This window comes from Dermochelys coriacea, chromosome 18 (genome assembly GCF_009764565.3).
Source record: "Dermochelys coriacea isolate rDerCor1 chromosome 18, rDerCor1.pri.v4, whole genome shotgun sequence".
Classification (NCBI taxonomy): domain Eukaryota; kingdom Metazoa; phylum Chordata; order Testudines; family Dermochelyidae; genus Dermochelys; species Dermochelys coriacea.
The window spans coordinates 18,674,422-18,695,761 of record NC_050085.1 but is presented as its reverse complement, the minus strand read 5'-3'; the positions used below and the strand labels follow the sequence as shown (position 1 = coordinate 18,695,761).

Sequence of the window (21,340 nt, the reverse complement as noted above, 5' to 3'; positions counted from 1 at the left end):
TACCTCTTCATTTTACTGATAGACCGCTGAGACAGAAAGGCTAGTCCAGTGCCTACACCCCAAGGCCATCCTTCTGCTGCAGGCTACATGAATATGGCATTCAGAAGGGAAAGAAGGGCCTCGAAGTACAACCCTGCTACTTCTACTCAACAGGTCCCAACAAGTGTTGTCTAGAGGGATGAAAGAGCAGAGTCAACTTGTCACAAACTAATTTAATTTAGTTTTAAGTAAGTCATGTGCTCTTTTTCAAACTTTTTTTTAAGGGGGCAGACTGGTTACCTTTGCAGTGATGACAGGCTTTCATAGTTTTAAATAGCATTTGCTATGTGGCTCTCAGCCTTATATTAAAGCATTAGTTTGTTTCTTACAAGAGGAGGGATAGTCTCGGCACAGAAGTCTGCTCTCCCCATGAAGCAACATGTATTTACACAGTAAACTCCAGTCAGCCCAAAGGAGAATATGAACCATAGTCAATATGCTGCTGCTTCTTCCCTCACCACCCAGCCAAGCAGTAGATGAAGGTCTCTTACCTTTCTGGGGGTAGATGGAGATCATCACTTACTTTATTATCCCTTAGATTAGATCCCTTATATCATTCAATCAAAACAAGCCAGACAGACAGTAACACTGAATGTTTAATTTGAAAATTCCTACTCTGTAATAGCCAGGATTAAACATGTCCTTAAGTAACTTCAGCCAAGTGATCAGACTGCACCTCTAACATTTTTAGCATCCCTTATGCGTCACCCTCCTGTATATATTGTTAGGTGCCAGGTGCAAAGAGACTCTACAGATGTTCCTGCTCCCACAAGCCAATGCATGTTTCCCAAGTTTTGCAGTTGCCAATATTAAATATGTTACTGAAACTGACTGTCCCTCTTTACCCTTTCCCACTACAGCCAAGCAAAACTAGCAGCAGATATAAGGCAGTATATACAGGAGCGCAATGCATATGCTGTGTAACATGCTCTGCCACTAAGCCCAGATCTTCTGATATGCTGAAAGGCAACCAAAACGCTCAAACCAAGCGTAAGAACAATGCAATTTCTGTTGGATCACACGTTAGTTAAGCTGTGACCCTTTAAATTGGCCCTGCTGATTTAAGAGCCAGGTTATTTTAGTTTATTTACCTCATTTTATTTAGTTTAAGCTCAGCCTAACTGACACCGTTAATATTCCATTGCAGTCACTCTTTCCACAGGTGGCTGATATTAAGTGAGTCATTCAATTCAAAAACTGCAGGCAGCATGATTTGCCCCCTTCCCCCCCCCCCTTTTTTTTTTAAATAGTCAATACATTTTCACTGGGGAAAAAAAACTCACCTTCATGTGGTCGGTGAGTGAGACACCTAGGAACTTGAGACTGGAACTTTTGCATGAGAGTGAATCTCAATCATTGTGCCCTTCAACATGCTCTTGGCTAGCATCTCACTTGGAGGAAGTTATACTGATAAACATTGGCAGGTGCCAAGCAGCTGCATTAACTTAAAGGCTAAATATCAGATTGTTTTTTAACAGAGCTGTTCCCATGCTCAGTCTTCGAATAAGTGTATTTTGTCCAGCAAAGCTGTTCTTTGATACTTGTTGTGTTTTCAGTATTCAAAGCTCTGTACAGACACAATCTTTGTCATACTGAAAAATGGCAGGCAGTAACCTGGGTAGCAACATGGAAAATGCTGCTTATTCTGTTTTACACTGCTCTTGAAGTCTCATTCTAGAGTCTTCTACGCTTGGTTCCAGAATATTCACACTGATCCCCTTCACTTGCAGCTCCATGCATCATTCAGTTTTGAGCATTTAAAATAAACAATTACCACTGATGGAGGTTGCTAGCTTGACAGCCAAAATCCTCTGCTGCATCACGGAGCAGGGACAGCTTACATCCATCAACTCTGAGCTGCAGGCTCCACTTCTAAAGGTGTGTCTACACTGCAGCCGAAGCTGTGACTGGCACAGCCTGCAGACAGACCTGCAGTAGCTGGTACTCGAACTAGTTCACTCTACACAAGCTGCTAGTCACATCCCCAGCTGCAGTGTTGCCATATGCTAAGGGTATGTCTACACTGCAGTCAGGTGTGACTGGGGAACACAGACCGGCCACAGCTTCACTTCTATGGTTATTTGAGCTAGCTTAGATAACATGGGCTAACTGCTTCAAAACATACCCCAGCATCAGCGGGAGGGCTGTCCAGCCCATGCTGCTAAGGCTTCACTGCTATGGTTAGGTACTGCACTCACACCTCCAAGTCCAGTGTAGACAGAACCTTGTATGAATGAGGTGCTCATTCTCCACGTTTGCTCAATCCCCAACCTTTGAGCTGTGACTGTTTTATGAGGGCCACCCAGTAGCCATCAGATGCTGACATCTTCAGTCATCATTGCTAGGCTGGATTTAGTGCTCTAGAGTGGCTAAGATCTGGAGTCAGTCCTCTGAGCTATTTCGTTCTCTGTCTGCAGTTCAATCGTTATAGAGATTGACCTTTCCTAGTGCTAGGGGAGCTACACTCTAGGTATACAGAGATACAGTACCAGTGCAGAAAACTCATGCAGAGAAACAGCTACTATTGAATACACACAGTAGGAAAGAAATTGATTAAACACTGAGACTCCACTCCCTAAAGAAGTTCTTATGATTTAACCTTTTCTGGATTCTCTCTTGCACTTTCTTTTACTCTGAACCGATGACTCATCTCCTCGATGAGAACAGAGCAGCAAGATTTCTGAAAGATATGAAGGGGTGGGGAAAGGAGAAGGTGTTCCATCTGACCCAGAAAAGTCCCTTTTAATGTACAGAGGGCCTTGGTTGTACTAAGGAATCAGCTGAGCGCAACAAGGCTGAGATCCAAGTACAGGAACTGCAAGAGCTGTCTTTTCTTTGCATTCGTTCCCTTGTCAAAGCATTCGTTAGAATTACTGGTACTTTAGAACAAATTTATCATTGCCAAGGAAACAGGACAGAAGTAGCAAATAAAGTGGGTGTACTGCCAAGGCTTTCCACTTGCACTAGTTTTACAGCAGCATAACTTAAGCAATGCAGTTGATGTTAATTCTGACACACACTCGTCCTCTGTCTGTCCACAGCAAGTTAGAAGGCACACGGATACTAACTATTAACGAGAGTTAAACAAAAATCAAGTTTTTTTTCTTATCTCCTCCAGTTTGTTCCCTAAATGAATTCCTAACCCTCAATGATATCATCACGAATCACAGGCTCTGGAAATGTTATAGATCATCATTCGAAGTGAGGAATAAACAGATTTCTTTCCATAATGGAGATCTTAGTTTTGTGCAAAGATCCGTAGTAATACAGAAAGATTGTTTCTAAGGATACATCTACACTGCAGCTAGAGATGTAATTTCCAGCTTAGGTAATTGTAGCCACACTGGCTTTGACAGAGATAGCAGCATAGCAATGGTGTCATGGGCTAACAGCTCATGTACAATCCTGTCTGAGATCCTAGGTACACACTCAGACACTAGCTTTGCGACCTGAGCTGGAAATTACATCTCCAATTGCAGTGCAGACATACCCCGTGTCAAATGTTTTCCACCAAGTGGGGTCCCAGACACCTCTCTGACTTGCTACTTACATCAGAAGAGGTGCAGCTGTACTGGGGGTAGGGATCTAGGTCCATCGCATGAAAATAAAGCTGTGCAAAGATAAAGAGGTGTCACAGTGCCACTTACCTTCTCCCGTTCAGCACCATGTCGGCTCTTGTTTGACAACTCCACCAAAGCCACAATCACTCCCAGCACGAGGCCGATTGCAAGAACCAGGAAAAGTCCACCCATGGCTTCCGGTTTCAGAGGACTCCATGTGTCTGGGCCCTTATGGAAACAGGTGGTCTCCCACCACTTGTTACGTAAGTAGTCCAGGTCGCCTGACTCGCCCAGTTTCAGCACAGCAAGGGAGAGTTTACTGGCCCACGGTGATCCTGGACGGTAGCAGAGAGAAATGAACTGGAGCATTATACGACACTTGCACAACTTAATGCTAGCCGCTTAGGCACAACCCATAAATACGCAGCATGCAGTCAGTTGGCTGCTGCTTACCACCTCTGGAATGGCTGCAGTCCAGGTATATATATATTGTGTGTGTAATTGTTGAAGCTCTTTGAGAGGAAAGATGGGATAACCATGACAGATAATGTTAAATCTTTGCATTTTAAAAACGAACAGCCACATCTCCAAACAGCCACGCAGTAGGAGCGGCTGAGCTGTTGAACAGCTATGCTATCCTCATGCCAGTCTGCCTAAAAAAATAATGAAAAAGATACAGGGAAAGGCAATGTAAAAAGTACAGGCAGAACAGCCACTAAAGAGAACAATCATCAAAGCCTTCCGACAAACTTTTACTTTTTTTAAAAAAGTCCTCAGAATGCATCGGCTGCGATTCTGGGACGTTGGGGCTACAGAAGAAAAATTAACCAATCACTGACTGTCAGAGGATTCTTTAGCCTCTAAAGAATGAAGGGTCCATGTCAGAGAGCAAAATTTTGTGAGCCCAAAGTCATCAGCAGAATTAATATGTTGGATATTGACGTTGCCTCGGGTCACTGAGCTCCCCTTGGAGTCTCATGGCAGGAGAGGCTGTTTTGGACCTGGCCCATTGAAGTTTGTCCTATGTCCCATGGGCCGGCAGAAGGGCACTGAAGTGGATCTAGAAATCAGGGGTTCTTAGCTCTGTGGCACAGTTGCTGCAAGTGAGTTGAAAGGAACTGGCGGGGTGGAAACAAAGCAGCAGACGTATCTCACCCTTTGCTGTAGCAATGCCGAATCCCCTTGCTCCAACGACTTCGGGAGCCCTGATCAAATTGCAGTGCCTGGCTGCAAGAAGATCTTGGGATACAGATTCCCCAATGAAGGCGTAGTTCGATTCCAGCACACGCTGAACTGCCTCGTGGTAGTTTTTGACTAAAACATGGTCTCTCCTCTTGTCCATGTACTCGTAGATCATCTGATGGATGGGATTCCTGGAGTTCTGCAGCCCACAAAGTAAAGCGTCAAACCTCGCAGTGTTCAAGGGAGCGTCTGTACAAGACTGGTGTGCACCAATTGTAAAATAGCTGTCTGGAGAAGATAGTTTAAACTCTCCCTCTGAGCCTCTGTACTGAGAGCTGCCAATGCACTATCCCTGGCGGGGAAGTTAACCAGTCTCTCAGCAAAGTACACAGGTTTCAGATAAAAGGTAAAAGCGTCATCAGGCAGACCGGGGATATACAGCTTTAAAAGTCAGCAAGAATTGAAGCGGGAACACATCCAACCTATGCAGGAAGCTCACTAGCTAAGCAAAAGAAGCTCATCAAAGCTTGGCTGGCACAAGCTGTCTACGTGCAGAGTCTGACTCTGAGCACAGTCGCAGCTCCTGGGCTCTTAGCGACTCTACGAGAGGGTCAGGCACCTTGAAGAACTGAAACGTGGAGGAACTTTCTACGGTCCCAAACTCGATCTCTCTCTGCTTCACGAGATCTTCAAAAGTCTGGATTGGAAGCGGCTCGTTCCCAGCGCGCAGCAAGGCGGTGAAATTGGCAATGTAGGCAGCCAGCAGAGAGAGGGTGAACAGCCACCACATGGCAGCAATGATTCGCCCGGACAGCGCTTTGGGATGAGGCGCTGCACCTGCAGAAGAGAGAGGGCATCTGCAGCTTGACACGCTCACGAAAGGGACAGTGCGGGCAGCTGGGAGCGTATCCATGTATTTAAAGCTTGAAAAAGTGTGTTGCTCTTTATTTAACGAAACTCGTCCCGATGGAAACTTCCCTGCAGCGCTAGAGACCAGCACACAGCAGCCTTGGCTAGTGCATGAGCCCTGGACAGCAAAACAGCCTCAGCCCAGTCCACCCACCCGCTGCATGGAAACCACACCGATGGCCTGAGACAAAGGAGAGCCTGGCACCCTCTGACCTCAAACGCTGGTGTTAAGGCAACATCCCTTCAAACCACTTCCCATTGTAGCCAGACTCCACCACCCCTCCGGTACTCAAGCAGAGCGAAGACTAAGGTACTGTCTGTGGTCCAGTGGGCACAGTTAGTGCTGCAGGATGCCCTGCTCAGATGGCCTTCTCCATCAAAATCAAATGGGCAGGGCAGTCCATAGAGCAGAGCATGCTAGCCGCACACAAGGTCTTTACACCATGATGGATGTGGGCCTGTAGGTTTAGCTGGTCACACCCATAGCCCCACTAGGGTCCTACCTTGCAGGGTAAGAGCTCCTGCTCCAAACCAGAGGCTGTTCAGAAAGGTGAAGTGGTTCTCCTCACTCTTGGGCTCCTTCCATTCACAGGGGCTCAGCCTATGGAAAGAAACCAGGTGTCACAACAGCTCTGCCAGCATCAACCGCAGAGGGGCCGGGGCTGTTCCGTGGCCCACACAGCTCCAGTCTGTGATTCAGAGTGACTGCGTTCCTGGTTGGAGCACGCGGACCATGACCTCAGAAGCGACCAGCTGATGCTGCCCTCGACCTGGGGTGCATCGCGGCAATGAAGGCTTGGGACGGGTGCATCACCCAGAAACACAGACGAGCCTCCTTCTCCCAACCTGGTCACAGTGGCAGCCAGCTGGGAGGAACCAGTGCTGGGCTGCGAAGCTGGGCCTTCCGCAGGGAAAGGGGCAGCACTGAAGGGAAAGACCTGGTGTAAAGCGAGAGGTGTGGGCCCCGGCACGCTGAGATCACTCTGCCCTGGGGGCATGAATGGTGGCTGATGTGCGTTGGCACTGGGGTTGCTTAACTGCCCCAGCCTATGGAGAAGAATGAATCCAATGAGGCTGTTCCAAGTGAGAGAGGCAGAAGGGGGAACAGCTCAGATGATCACCAAGGCCTCTGGTTACCAGGGGGCTGTGCTAAGAGTGGCCCTGTTCACATCCTTAACTCTACTGAAGCAGCAGAGATGGGCTGTGCAGGGTACTCGGGACAGGAAGCGCAGCTAGTGGATCTGTGATGAAGTGGATTCCACAGGCAAATCCCAGCACAAGGAAGGCAAAGCAGCAGCTGCTGTTCTAGCCTGTGGCTGCAGCGGGGGCTACGCTGCGGCTGGCTTGGAAGTGGGGAGTGAAGTTCTTCCTCCCGCATCATGCCTGGATATCCCCACTCCGCATGGGCAGGAGAGGAGAGTAGCGTGACCAGAGGTCCTGGTTTTATAAGGACAGTCCCGATTATTGGGTCTTTTTCTTATATAGGCTCCTATTACCCCCCCCCACCCTCTGTCCCAATTTTTCACACTTGCTGTCTGGTCACCCTAGAGGAGAGAGAATTCCACCCACTGAAGCCAGTGTGAGTGAAGCACCTGAAGGTGAGTTGCACCTTAGACACAAACATGGTCAGGTTTAAGGGGAGAGAAATTAACTGGGATGAAGGTGAAAGCACAGGGATGAAATTTGTGTGTTTAAATGGAGCATCCAAAGCTTCTTACAATGTTAGAGACATGCTGCACGGTGACTATCTAGAGGGGAAGAGACCCTGATTTTGCTGAGATCTCTCAAGTACTGTGGGCCTTAAAAGAGACACTTTATCTGCACTTTTAGCCCAGTGAGCTGTTCTGAGGTGTGCAGAAGCAAATACAACCCAGTGCTTTGGCTAGAAGTAAGGGTCTGTTCAGTGGCTGGAGAAAGCAATGGGTCGCAGAGAAAGCCAAACACATTGTACAGAACAGCAGCTGTATTTTTACCTGGCTGCAAGAAACAGGCAGAGGCAGGTCAGAAGGTAAGCAGCCATCAGGCCAGTCCAGGTCTCCTTACTGAAAGGAGCGAGGAAGCTGAAGAGAGAAGCACCCTGGGAGGCAGCGTCCTTCCTGAGCAGGATCCCGATCCCCGTGCCCAAGAATGGCATGGTGAAGGAAATCACCTCTTCCCTCGCTGACATGATCGTCAAGGGAGCCACAGCGAGGTCTGCTTCCTGCAGGGCAAGCCGTGATGTCTCAGCAACCCTTGGACACAAGCTGGAGGCATCTCAGTTCCCAGTGGACAGGTGGCCACCGGACAACTCCCATCACTGTCCCACTTAGCAGCCCCCTATTTGCCATTCTGGCAAGCCATCCCCATTTCGGGAAGAGCAAGGACTGAGAAGCGAGTTGCGTCTCCCACTTCTCCAGGCTGCAGCATTTACAGGCATGAGCCAGAGCCAGGATTTGGAGAGTGTGTATACAGGGCCGGACTCAGGGCAGCATAGGCTGTAATTTGCAACTTGCCACCAGGTGGCAGCACAGGACAGGACAAGGCACCCATTCAAACGTGTCTTTAACGAGTTTATTGTAGGTTTCAGAGTAGCAGCCGTGTTAGTCTGTATTCGCAAAAAGAAAAGGAGGACTTGTGGCACCTTAGAGACTAACAAATCTGAAACCTGTCATTATGCAAGGCACTGAATTTAGCCGTATAGAGTGGAAATCTGTTAACTTCATGAAAAAACTCGTACAGATACAGACAGACATCATCTTCCTCTCCAAAATTTGTTAGTCTCTAAGGTGCCACAAGTACTCCTTTTCTTTTTAGTTTATTGTAATTAACCTCGTTGGATTCACCTGAAGACGCCTGCTTTCTCCCTCCCTCCTCCTCCGAAATCTACGTGAAGCTACATACGCTTAGGCTGGCCCTTTATTTCTGGACCAGCCCTGCCATGTATCCAGATAGATCCATGGAAGGTGAAAAACAGGAAGCATACAGTAATTGCACCCTTGTTGAGCAACTGCTATGACCAAAAGTTTTAAAAGTTACCCATGTCGGTCCCAGGAAATCAGAGAGACAAGGTGGGTGAAGTCATATCTTTTACTGGGCCAACTTCTGCTGGTGAAAGAGACAAGCCTTCGAGCTACACAGAGCTCTTCTTCAGGTCAAGAAAGCTTGTCTCCTTCACCAACAGAAGCTGGTCCAATAAAAACTGTGACTTCACCCACCTTGTCTCTTTGAAAGTTGGCAAGTGAATTTGTCCCAGCCTCCAAGGTGTTTGCATCAGTTTCATTCTGACTCCACGATACCAGCTAGCAAGGGCTGCACCTCGGGTGTGTGTTTCAGCCAATTGTTTGGTTTTAAGACAGTTTCCTTTAAAGCCTTTATCTTCGGCACATTAGAGTGAATGGAACATTGTGGCCACTCGGTTGCAATCCAGTACCTCTCAGCAGTCCACGAGGCAGCACAGCCTAGTGGTCTGAGCACAACACAGCAAGCCAGGAACTCCCACTTTCCTTTGTGGTCTTGTGCACAGTCATGTCCCAACTCTGTGTCTCAGTTTCCCTATCTGAGGAATGGCGATAACGCTACTGGCCTACCTCACAGGGAGGCCTCCATACCGAACGCTTGCCAAGTGCTGCGTGAAGAGGAGATGTGCTAGGCACTTGGATTGTTAGTGCTGAGGTGAAGTGGGCAGGGTGACAGCTCCCTGGGGTTGTCAGGGAAACAAGAATCCCCGGCAGGGGATGTTAACATGGTTGTTTTCACCCCCACACCTGGGGAAGTTCAGCCCTCTTGAGAAGTCACCTGCCTGACGATCTCGCCAACCATCCCGGTCCAGTTCCCGATGGAGGAGACAGCCCCATAGCGGCCATCTTTCACTATTATCACCTTGTAGTTGAAGTGCAGCATCTTGGCGAGCATGTCCAGCAGATCCAGGCAGTAGCCCTCCAGCTCTGTGCCTCTTGCCATCGCATAGGGGTCTTGCTACATACAAGGGGGGGGGGGAATGTTTGAAACCAGACAGTTCCACCAACACCAACCAGGGACCAACTGTGAGATCCTTCCCCATTTCAGCAGCCTCCATCCCCCTCGGCCTGCCCAACCCCCAAGAGATGGCCACCTGCAGATTCAAGACCTGGTGATAGAACCCAGGATTTAGCTGTGGTGCTTCCAGGGCCTGGAAATCTGCTCCCTTGAGTGCCTCCCCACACACCTCCTCCCTAGTAAGAGATGCTAGCAGTCACTCATTCACGTGAAACATGGACTCCCCCACTCTTAAAGCAGGGCAGCCTCATTTTTTACCACTTAGGCTTTTATTTGTTTTTCACATGATCTGTTTCTGCTTTTGAGCCTCCCGACAATGCTGAGCGACAAGTCTGGGCACTACCAGCTTCTGCTGCGGGACAGGGCTCAATGGGCATTGGCTATGTCTAGCTGGGAACAGGCCCAGCTCTCAAGATAATATGTGTTTGAAAGAAGCATCCATCCAACCCTCCTGCTGGATTGGGCCCGTTCTGTCCTGGAAGCCTCCAGTCACTCTTACCTCTAGCCTGTGCTAGCTGGTACCTGAACGCCCTAGAAACACTTACTGAAGACAGATAGAGGAAGGGAATTTGGTCTCAAAAACAGACAAAGCCACGTGCAAGCCTAGGGGTGGGATGAAGAGAGTCCGCTACCCCAGCTGCTAGCAGCAACGCACTCCTCGGCCTTACCAGGATTGTTGTGACAGTCAGCGTCTGAGGATCCGTTGCCCCTTGTCCTTCCTCATCGCCGCCCTACAATGCAAAGAATTCAGGGTGAGCAGCTGGATCTCAGCCATGAAGTGTGCCCGCTCAGCCCAACCCATTGTTATTCCACCTAGGGGCCCAGTCACGGACAAGATCCCACAGCGCGAGGCACGGTACAAGCACAGAACACAGACGGTCCCTGTCCCAAGGGCCTTACCATCTAAATGGTACCACAGAATTAGCAAGCCTACTTTCAAGCTGTGGGAAAGCAAATGGCACATGCCATCAGGAGTGAAGGGACGGCTGCAAATTCCATCTTCCACCCATGCATCGAGGGTTGGACGCTGACACATTCCTGACAGCAATGAATAAAATCGCCGTCTCTCTGTCTCTTCACATATTATTCCGGGGTCAGCATGGTGTAGTGGACTTAGGAGACCCGCATTCTAGTCTCAGCTCTGCCACTGGCCTGCTGGGTGACCTTGGACAAAACATGTCTCCTCTCTGTGCCTCAGTTTCCCCACCTGTAAAATGGGGATAGCAATACTGACCTCCTTCATAAAGCACTTTGAGATCCATTGATAAAAAGTGCTGCATCAAAGCCAGACACTTACCAACACAGCCCTGCAAAGTGCTGGATAAATATTCTCCACCACCACAAAAGGTGGAAGTTTAATATCATTATCCCCATGTGGTAGATGGGAAAACTGAGGCAAAAGGCAATGCCAAGGCCACCAGAAAAACTAAGCATCTCCTTTTGAGGCGCTCAGCATAGAAATGGGAGGAAGGGCTCGATCCAGCAAAGCAGGCTCATTCTGCTTTCTGCACTGGAACTCCGGGTAAAGGCATCTCACAGCCATGTGTTAAATGGCTCTAATAATGTCAGACCCACCGCTGGGGTTTATCTGATTCACACACTAAACACCTGGCGATGCCCCCAAGGTCCTCTGTGCCTTCCCCGCTGGGGCAGGTGGGCACCTTGCATCATCAGAGAGCCACACCTCCAAAGTATTAGGTTTTGCAGCAATCCACTTGCCACATGGTTCTGCAGGAGCACAGGCCCTGGTCCTCCAGCCTGCAGTCCTGCTGAAGTCCGAGCATCGGGGGGGGGCCATGTTCACGGCAGCCAACACTCCATGCTGTTGCCAGCACTGAACGTCTAGACTTAAAGAGCCAGATTCTCAGCTGGTGTAAGTTAGCACAACCCCACTGCAGTCAACGAAGCTCCACAGCTTTTCACCTGCTGTGGAGTGGGCCCTGTGTTCGCAGTGATATGTCTCTCCCTCTCACTTGACTCCGTCACCTGTCACTCGCTCCCCAATGGTAATTAATAAATCACAACCATTTACTTTATCGTGTGTTGCCAACATATTTTACCCAAACAAAAATCACTTTCAATGTTGTCTCACTTCTTGGGATACACAGCACATACACATTCTTTCAAAAACGATCAATTTACACTGCAGACAAACAGCTGGAAGCCAATTAAGGCCTCATTAGAGCTCACTTCCAGGAGGCACAGAACAGCAGGGAGCATTAGATAAGGAAAGCACAGATTCAGTTCTGCATGGAGCACTGAACTGGAAAACAGTGTTTTCCTACCTTCACAACCCTCGCACGGCCACCTTCGCAAGGTTTTAGGGCCAGAACCTGACCTATTCTAAAGTTCTTCTGAGCTTTGCCTGAAAACAGGCCAGGTTCTACAAGACTTGTTTACATCTGCTTTGCAGCCAAAAGAAACACCAAGAGCTACTATTTTTGCAGGAAGTGCAACAGAAAAAGGGGGTCTGATCTCCCAGGGTGTTGCGTGCCCCTGGAATGGAAGGAGCTGGGCACCTCCCAGAATCAGGTCCTGAGTTGGGTGCCATCTGTCAGCAGTTCACTAAGATGCTGTTCTAGAAGCAATGCTGACACTGCCACTATCGCACAAAGCGCTGTAGAAGTCAGACGAGCTGCGTTCGTTTCACTTCCATTGAAAGAAAACAATGAGAAGAAGAAACAAAAACATGCCCAACGGGAAGAATCGCATTGATGGGGAGAAAATAAGGGACCCTGCAGGAAGCTGAAGTATTTATTTTTGTAATCAGCCATCCAGTGAATGAATCAATCTGTTTATCTACCTGCCTCCCTATCAGAAGCAGCACAATCTGGTGACTAGAGCACCAGCATGGGAATTTGGAGTGCATCTTTACTGCAAAGAAGTCCCCCAAATCTCATGGCAACTGTCACGGGCTTGCAAGGCTCACTTTACAAGGCTAAAAATAGCAGTGTAGATGTTCCTGCTGGAGAGGATGCCTGAGCTCCAAAACCCACCCCCTTCGCCAAATTCCAGAGCTGCCTCCAGCCAGAATGGAAGCATCCACACTGCTACATTTAGCCCCAGAGCGCCAGCCCGAGCCAGCTGCCCAGGCGCAGCCTGACTGGCAAAAGGGATTGTTTTTTGGAGTGTAGCCGTAATCCAGGTGAGCTGGGTTCTGTTCCCCACTCTGCCCGGCTGTGTAACCTTGGATAAATCACTTCCCCTCTCTATGCCACTGTTTCCCCTCCCTCCCTTTGTGCGTACAGCACCATGCACAACAGAATCCCTAGCTTGGCTTGGGCCTCTAGACACTACCTAATATAAAAATAATAAAGGGTATGTGTACCTGGCTGTTGGAGTCAGGTAGATACATCCGTGCTTGTTTGAGTCTAGCTGGCGCGACTCAAACAGCAGTGAAAGCATGGCAGTGTGGACCCTGGCTCAGACCAGGAATGCAAGTGTGGACCTGGGGTTCCAGGCAGATTCATGCAGCACCTGCTGTCATGTCTTCATTGCCAACCTGAGCTGCATTAGCCAGATCACAGCTAGCATGGGAATGCCTACCCGAGCTGCTATCAGACCTGCAGTTTATTTCTAAACAGGATTAGATTTAATTAGTAAGTGTCCTTTAATTGCCTATTTCTTCCTTCATGCAAAAACCTGAGGCACTGTCTCCCCTTTCCCCTGAATTATTGTTAATTGAAATTATTGGCAGTTAAAACACAACTCGAGGGCTAAGAACAAGGATTTTGTGCATGTCTGGCTAAAAATGCAGCATTCCAGCACGCTGAAAAAACAGACTATCCAATGTTTGTTCTGACCCTGAGTGAGGAGTTTATTTCTATCGTCCTGAAATAATAATAGCTGAAGGTTGGTTTTTCCTTGAGGCTTATTTTGATACTGCAAAAAAATTTAAAATCCATTAAAAAAACCCACACACACACAGAAACCGATGTCATTAACCATGAAAATTCATTATAAAAATTAATCCTTTCTGATCAAACTTTATGCACTGAAAACACTAATACCAACAACCCACTCTGGAGTGAAACAGGCCTTTTCACATGAACATTCGCACCTGTGTACTAACAAACTGACATACCTTACTGACAGCATTTCCAGTCTCGATAGCTCCTGCAAATACAAACAAGATGTTTTTGGTGAGGGTTACTCTGCTTTTAAAGGGAAATGATCACGTTTCGTGGGGGGAATTCGATCCAGGGAATGACTCTCGTTGACTTCAGGAGGCTCTGTATCAGGTTCAGAGTTTGGCTTCATGACACTTGATGGGTTTATTCTGTGTGCTCCCTTGTTCCCATCACACTGTTAGTGGGCAGCAAATACCTACAGATACATGTGGCCAAATGCCACAATCCCAGCTGCCATCAGTACAGAAAGCCCTAAATGTTCGCTCCAGGAAATGGTGCCCAGGGACCTCACCTGCATCCCTTTGGGAAAGCCCTGTCGCAGCTGATAGGGATGGAGACACGTTCCCTAGTGTTTTTCAATCATCTTCCCTATGAAATTCTGTAGGGAGGGCAGGCAGTTATTAAAGAAAAACCACAACACCCAGATATCAGAGTGAGGCTCCCACGCTCTCCAGTTGCACAGGGCCAAGGCAGCAGAAGGCACCCTGCCGTGCAGCCTCCAGGTTGGCAGACAGGAATCCTTCCCCACTATGCCCCATTATGGAGAGCCCATTGGCCCTGGCGTGGCATGCGGGGTGCTGGGAAGATGACGTGTCTTTGAAAAGAGTGAAATGAAGACAGGGACCCCACTGGTGACAGCACTGGGGAGAGAGAAGAACGGACTCCAGCCTGAGCTGCTGCCTCACTGTTCCACCCTCGGGAACACACAGAGCAAAATGCCAGTTACTGCCGCAGGAGTTTTGTCTGGTGCGTAACAGCACAGCCTAGTGGGCAGGGACTCAGGAGACCTGGGCTCTATTCTTGGCTCTGCCACTGGCCTGCTGGCAAATCATTTCCCTGCCCTGTGTCTCAGTTTCCCCATCTGTGAAGTGGAGACAACGACCCTGCCCTCCGTCGTAAAGCGCTTTGAGATCTATGGCTGAAAAGTGCTGTATAAAAGCTGGACGCTATTATTAATGGTGAGATCAGGACTCCTGGGTTCTATTCCCAGCTCTATCACCTGACCTTGAACAAGTCCCTTTGAGCCTCAGCTTCTGCATCTGCAAAATTCCAGCTAATACTTACCTCCCGCCCCAGGATTGCAGGACTAAATGGAAGCATTTGGAGGTGCTGGACTAAAAGAGCAAACAGTCCAGAGCATTGTTATTAGCTGCACAGAATCAGTTTTCCACAGGAAAACGCAAGCCTGTGTTTTGGGATGAGAGAGATACTGACCTACCAGCCTGCAAGGCCAAACCCCGAGCAGAATTCAGAGCACTTTCAAATGGAAGCTGCTGGGCTCTTTCATTTAACAAAGGTTCATCAGCTTTGCCTCTTCTGTTCTCAGGCTGAACTCTAGCTTATTGTAGAACAAACCCGGCTTTCTCCTTCGCCGCTGCAGTTCTCCGGGGAGCTGGAACCTCCTCAAAGGAGCTCTCTTGTTGTTTCAGAAGTTAGAGCCAGCACGAGTTCCTTTGGGCTCCTTTTTGAAGAGTTTCTTGGAACTCTTGGAAGAAAACAAGCGTCTGTGTTGAAGTATTCATCCCCCCTGCAGCGGCGCTGCATGGGGCCGTTCAAAACCCTCACTGTCGGAGCCGCATCCAGCTCTCACGGTGTGAAAGGACGGTAAATAACCGAGCGGGGTAGCACTCATGCCAAGCCCCGACAGCGACATTTGCACCCAAATCCACAGCCGGCCCTTCGTGAGAATCCAAGTACACAGCACAAAATGAAGGGGGTAGAGGAAAATGGAGTCAAACGGGAGCTGTGAGCCACGGGACACAGAGCAACCTGTGCTGGGGAGGGCTGAAGTGCTACGGCTAGACCACGTAGGCGCTTGCTCCCTGCCCCTTCAACTGCAACAGGCTCTGCTCCAGGGCCAAACCACCACAGCCATTTCCCGCACCTGCGACGAGGGCACAAGCCACGGAACGAGACTTGGGTTCCAATTTCACAGGCTGCAAAGGGGGAGTCTTTTGGGGCCTAAGCCTGTCTCCAGGGAACCCAGGAGAGGCCGGGAGTGGGGGAAGGGGCAGGATGAAGGGACTGCACTGCAGAGGGGACATGTGCAGCTCCCAGGGGCCGTGTGGGCCTGGTGCTCCACTGGAGGGCAGGGTGGAGCCGGAGGGCTGCGACACGCACTGACTGTGCATTTAGGGGACAGCGAGGCCAGCAGCGCCTTCGTCCGCCCCGCTCTGTGCCCCTGAACTCAAGCCTTTCCCAGCGGCAAGAGGCCACCTCAGCTTCCTCAGCAACAGACCTGAGATCTGAGAACTGCATGTCTCATATTCTCAGCCCTTACCCCATCCCATCGACATGCCACATGGCACAAGGGGCCTGCCAGAGGAGCCCTTAGCCCAGGGCTTTTCCGTTCCACACGGGCAGTGAGAGACCCTGCACCATTGTTCAGAGGAGGGGGCTTGACCCAATTTCCTGCCCCCTCCCTGCTTGCCCTACAGCTTGTTCCTGTAGCAGACGACTTGGGAGAACCTAGGAAGTGGAAGGAACCCGAGCAGCTGAACAGCCCGGCTGAGCCATCAGCTCCCTTGGCTACACAAGCCCCCTGAGCAGAGGGGAGTAAACTGTCTCCTTATGCGGAGGGCTGAGGGAGGGGTGAACCCGTTCCTCACTGTGCCAAGCCCCTCCCAAGCTCCTGTTGCTGTCTGTGGATAGCACTAGGGAACGCAACATCAATTATCCACAAACCAAGCAGGGCTTTTCTCTCCCTCAAACACCTCCCTGGAGCCCCTGCGTCCCCTCAGGGACACACCATGCCCGGGAGGCCTGTCAGAGCGACTGCTTCCCATTTCACACTTCCCTTCCAAGATGCTAATAAGTTACATGAAAATACCACTGGCAAGAGGCAGGTTAAAGTGAGGCATGCTGGGGGAGATTTTAGCTACAGACACCTCACTGATGTGGTTTGGCAAAACCCAGCCTCCCTTCCCAGTTCTCTCCAGCCAGTTTGCTCCTGGCCCCACTCATCCACTCTACAACCAAAACGGGGTCAGCCACATGTCTCCTAACCTGGTGGCAGCATGGTTACAAGCTGCAGTGTAGAAGGCACCTGGCTGCATCCCTGTAGCCAAGCTAAAGCCTTGGACAGAGCAGAATACACAAGGGACAGTCCCGTATGCTCCCATCAGTGAGGGAGCTGCACAGATGACCGCATCCCAAGGTAGAGTGAGAATGCGTGTGGATGGTCCCTCCCATGTCTAGGGCAGACTTTACTCTCACCTGCCAGGCACAATCCCCCCAGGAGCAGCAGGCCCATCGTCACACACAAAGCCAAGCGAAAAGCTTCCTCCATCAGGGCGGAAGCAGCTGGTGCCCAGAGGGAGCCCTGCTAGAGACAAAAGGCAGGTAGGGTAAAGTCAGTTTCACAGTTCACTAGGGCTGGGTAAATGTCACGGCAACTCTGATTTTCTGCATTGTATTTTTAAAAATCTCCGATTCAAAGGGAGGTCTCAAGGGGAAGTATGACGGCTTAGGGACCTGGACATAACCAATACGCCTGTCCAGGCACCTCAGTGAGGGGTCACCAGTGCATTTCACTGCAGCAAAAGGGCCAGGACATGCCACAAGCAGCGCTTTCTCCAGGTAGCGTTCTTGCATCAGAAGGAAAGGGGAAACGGGAGGACTTACATTTCCTCCTCTGATGCATCCAATGAAGTGAGCTGTAGCTCACGAAAGCTTATGCTCAAATAAATTTGTTAGTCTCTAAGGTGCCACAAGTCCTCCTTTTCCATTTCCTCCTCTGGCACAATTAATGTGCCAGAGGCAGAAGGGAAGTGGCTGCAGATGTGTGTGGTAATGAGGAGCTAATAGGTAAGCAGTGCTCCTCATTAGCCTGCTTAGGCTGGCAGGGGGAAGAAAGCAGAGTGAGCGCAGAGCAACTGGACACAGGCCAAGCACTGAAATCTTGCTGGTTTGTGCCGCAGTCTGAGTTGCAATTAGGGCAGGATAAACAACAAAAAAGGAGGATTTATTTTCTGGGAAAAGAGAGTCAGAATTACAAGTGTCAGCTTCAAGCAAAACTTTTCAGGGATTTTTCACCAAAATGCTTTGAAGTGAAACATTTTCATTCTGCACCAAACAATGAACAAATTTCATTCTAAACTGTTTCCTCACAAAACTGGAAACATTAGAATGTTATGAAATATTTTTTTTTACAGAAGTTTTCCTAAAGTTTGAAAAGCTGTTTGTCATTGAACAAATTTTGATGAAAAATTTGCAACCAGCTGTAATTGCAATGACAGATGCAATGGTGTGTATTATGCCAAGTCACACAGACCATTGCAAAAGGCTCTATTCCCTCTATTGCCATAGCACGAAACAACAAAGCCAGTGCCTGCCCCAGAGAGCTCACACCCCAGGAAATTATACAGAAGAGAGGGCAAGGTGCTGTAATCTTGGAAATGACTCGCTCCCTTAGTGGTTTGAGCACAAATAGCTGGTTAACAGACAAGGTAAGGAGAGACGGTATGCCCCTGTCCATAGAAATAGGGCAGAGCAGCTAGCTAAGCCCAAGATTTTCAGAAGCACTTATTATTTTGGGTGCTCAATTTGGTGCATTTTAAAGGGCGTGATCTGCAGACAATGGAGCACCTGCCCTCTGGAGCTCAGGACCCCTGGCGGTGCCTCACGCAGGGCATGCAGTATCCAAGCACCCCAAAATGACTAGCCACTTAAAACCTTAACATACTTTTCCAAGGCCCTGCCCACACAGCTGAGTTACCAGGGCACAGTTTGGTAGCATCAGCAGTCTCTGGGTTCCCACCACCATCGCCTCAGATCTTGCTGGAGAGGGTAGATGGAATTCTCTGGCCCCGACAGACGGCCCAGGCCACCTCTATGGGGAGAAAAATAGGTTTTCCCCCAAAGCTGATTCGCTCTCAAAACCCCACCTCATCGGCTGAATGAACTGGGTCTGCACAGCCTCCCAGATCAGCTCCTGGCCCCCCTATCCCTAGTTCAACCCTTAGCCCAGGGAAGGGACATGTCTCTCAAATTTACCTTGCTCTGAAAAGCTCACCTTCTTTTTCAACTGGACAAAAGGCAGCAGCTCCTCGTGTTTGAATCCTGGGCTCAGGACTCATGGTCCAGTTCACACAGGTCAGGTCTTGAGAGAGGGCTGGATCCAGGGAGGTGCTGAGTGGCTTCAGTTCCCATTAACTGAGGGACTTAGCATCACTCAGGATCCCATCCAGAGAGACTGCCAGCTTGACAGCCAAGAGGGTCCCAGCAAACCTTGGTGCTGGGCAGACTCACAAAGCTCCCCCAGCTATTCGCCCAGTGTGGGAACTCAGCAGGGGAAGGGACCCAGGGCTAAAACAACAAATCCAGTCTTCCCAAGTGCTAGCAGCTCCCACAGTGGCTCATTCAGCACCTGTGCTTCCCAAACTGCCTCTTAAACGCTTCCATTTATATTTTACTTCTTCCTCCAAGCTCTAGTGGTGCTCACCCCCAGCCCGGGATCCCGCACACACTCAACAATACAAAGCCACAGTTGTTTCCCTAGCGGATTCCCTCTAGGTTTTCCTTCTCCCCTCCAAAAAGAGCAAGAGGAGCTGAAAGAAACCAAAGCTGATGCAAAAGCAGCCTTTCGGGAGTAAACATTACAGCTGCCTTCTTCATAAAGAGACTTCAAAAGTGGGGTTTGATTGTTAAAATCTCAAAGGCAGGGGCAAGAATTCAGTCTGGGGTTCACACCTGGGTTTCTGGAAAATCACTGTGGGGTGGAGACTTAGTAGCAGCTGCAGTTAGCTGTTGCCAGAACACCAGGTAAATCAGCCACCACTGCACATAAAGAAAAAAAACAGTCCCCACCCAGGTTACACTGTAAATTGAGCTCTCAGCCCTTTACAACAGAGCACATACGGTAAAGTGCTGGATTTATTTCTAGTGACTTGGCATCTCCCCTCAAGCAATATACTGGATTTGCGCTGGCAGTGAATTGCCTGTGCCTGCCAAAGGCAAACAGCCTGGTGAAATGCTGGTTAGGAGGAACAGATTCCAGCTGCTTACACTCAGGAATAAAACCCGGGAAGGCCAGGCAACATCTGTCATGATCCACTAGGAAACAGTGTCTGACTTGGTCCCAGTAAGTTCAGGCACAAGGGGAAGGAAAGCCCCAAAGGGTTTCAGGGCATCCCAGTCTCCAGAAAGCTAGAGAGGGGGCTAGACTAGTGACACAGCTCTAGGGAAACTGGCTTGGAGTTAGCACTACTGTTCTTCAAAGGGAGAGGGCTAGTCACTTCACTAGAAGCAGGAGGGGAGACCAGCAGAGCTGGTTTGCAATCTTCAGGGGCTTTCTCCTTCTACAAAGAGTTAAGAAATACAAAAGCTGTCAGTATTACCAGCTCCACCGTTTGCAGAGTTCTTGCAATGGCCATGTTCACTGCCAAATCTAGCTAGCAGGACAGAGGAGCCCAACGGACAGAGCTGAAAAGCCAGTTGCACACATGCCCTTTCAGCTAAAATGCATCCGATGAAGTGAGCTGTAGCTCACGAAAGCTTATGCTCAAATAAATTTGTTAGTCTCTAAGATGCCACAAGTACTCTTTTCTTTTTGCGAATACAGACTAACACGGCTGCTACTCTGAAACCTTTCAGCTAAACAAGAAGAGGAGCAATTCAAGGTAGCATCTCACTTACAGCGATTCCCTTTGCCTCTCCTAGGCTGGTTTGTCTGCCCGGGGACCTCAGCAGAAACGACTGAGCTGGGATAAATCAACATGCGGGCTGGCTCGCCCCTTCCCCTAGTAGACTCAGGTAGGAGGAGCCAGGCGAAGGGGACTCCAGCAGGGAGAGTACTGGCTATTGTTCCAAGCACGCAGCAAGAGCCCCTTGCTTCTGGGAAGGCGAGAGGGGGCTCACCCCCACGCAGTATCATACCAACAAAGCGGAGGCTGAGAAGCAGAGTGGTTCAGCAGGCAGGGTGCTGGGCTCAGACTCAGCAGACTCGAGTTCTGTTCTGGCTCTGCCACCAGCTTGCTGAGCGAGTTTGAGCAAGGCGCTTCCCCCACTCTGTGCCTCAGTTTACCCTCTTGCTCTTCGGCTGGCTTGTCTCCTTATACAAGTTCATTGGAGCACATCTAAGCCACTAAGGCTATGGGCTGGGCTGTCTGACAGATCTGTTATTTACCATAGTGTTCAGGCCTTCCCACAGCATCAGGACCCTGTTATGCTAGGTGCAAACACAGACACAGTCCCTGTGCTGAAGGGCTTCCAGTGTAAGGCCACAACATTGGCCTACAAAGGCTGGGGGAAACAATCAGTTGTGTAGAACATACTTCTCAGGATAAACCCCCCTCGCTGCAATAACGTGCCAGGAGACAGGCAAGCTGTCACAGACTAAAGGGCTCATGGCATTTACAGACGAACCAGGGCCGGCTCCGAGCAGTGACTGCTAGAGAGTTCAGTGTCTTTGCAAGGGAAAAACTGACTTGCAGCAGGCGGGTCTTGCCTCTAGCTTTGCATGTTAACAGCCCAAATTTCAGCCATGTAAAGGGCGCCCAGACACCA

General features: G+C 49.5%; 1 protein-coding gene across 4 annotated transcripts; it reads right to left on the bottom strand.

Annotated features, from left to right (window-relative positions):
• Window positions 1-617: 617 nt before the first annotated feature.
• Window positions 618-20,765, bottom strand: LOC119844952 (probable glutamate receptor). Of its 4 annotated transcripts, XM_038376491.2 has the most exons (12): window positions 20,422-20,547; window positions 18,849-20,282; window positions 17,051-17,159; window positions 13,789-13,820; window positions 10,373-10,435; window positions 9,465-9,644; window positions 7,664-7,890; window positions 6,194-6,291; window positions 5,401-5,618; window positions 4,755-4,980; window positions 3,687-3,934; window positions 618-2,719 (listed from the first exon to the last, which is right to left on the bottom strand). In XM_038376491.2, exons 3-12 carry the CDS (start codon window positions 17,121-17,123, stop codon window positions 2,627-2,629), a joined length of 1,458 nt encoding a protein of 485 aa, XP_038232419.1. In that variant the 5' UTR covers window positions 17,124-17,159; window positions 18,849-20,282; window positions 20,422-20,547; the 3' UTR covers window positions 618-2,626. The 4 variants fall into 4 exon arrangements, with proteins under 4 accessions (XP_038232419.1, XP_038232416.1, XP_038232418.1 ...); XM_038376488.2 differs by lacking the exon at window positions 18,849-20,282 and having other exon boundaries at window positions 20,471-20,765; XM_038376490.2 differs by lacking the exon at window positions 18,849-20,282 and having other exon boundaries at window positions 17,051-17,156; window positions 20,471-20,622.
• Window positions 20,766-21,340: the final 575 nt, after the last annotated feature.

Bases quoted from the DNA above. Each gene is read 5' to 3' on its own strand.
- LOC119844952 (XM_038376488.2), bottom strand. From the start codon at position 17,123: ATGGAGGAAGCTTTTCGCTTGGCTTTGTGTGTGACGATGGGCCTGCTG. The intron at 5,619-6,193 runs GTAGGACCCTAG...TCTCTTCTGCAG, and splicing joins AGGAGCTCTTACCCTGCAAG to GTGCAGCGCCTCATCCCAAA. The intron at 2,720-3,686 runs GTAAGTGGCACT...CATATCTTTCAG, and splicing joins ATGGTGCTGAACGGGAGAAG to AAATCTTGCTGCTCTGTTCT.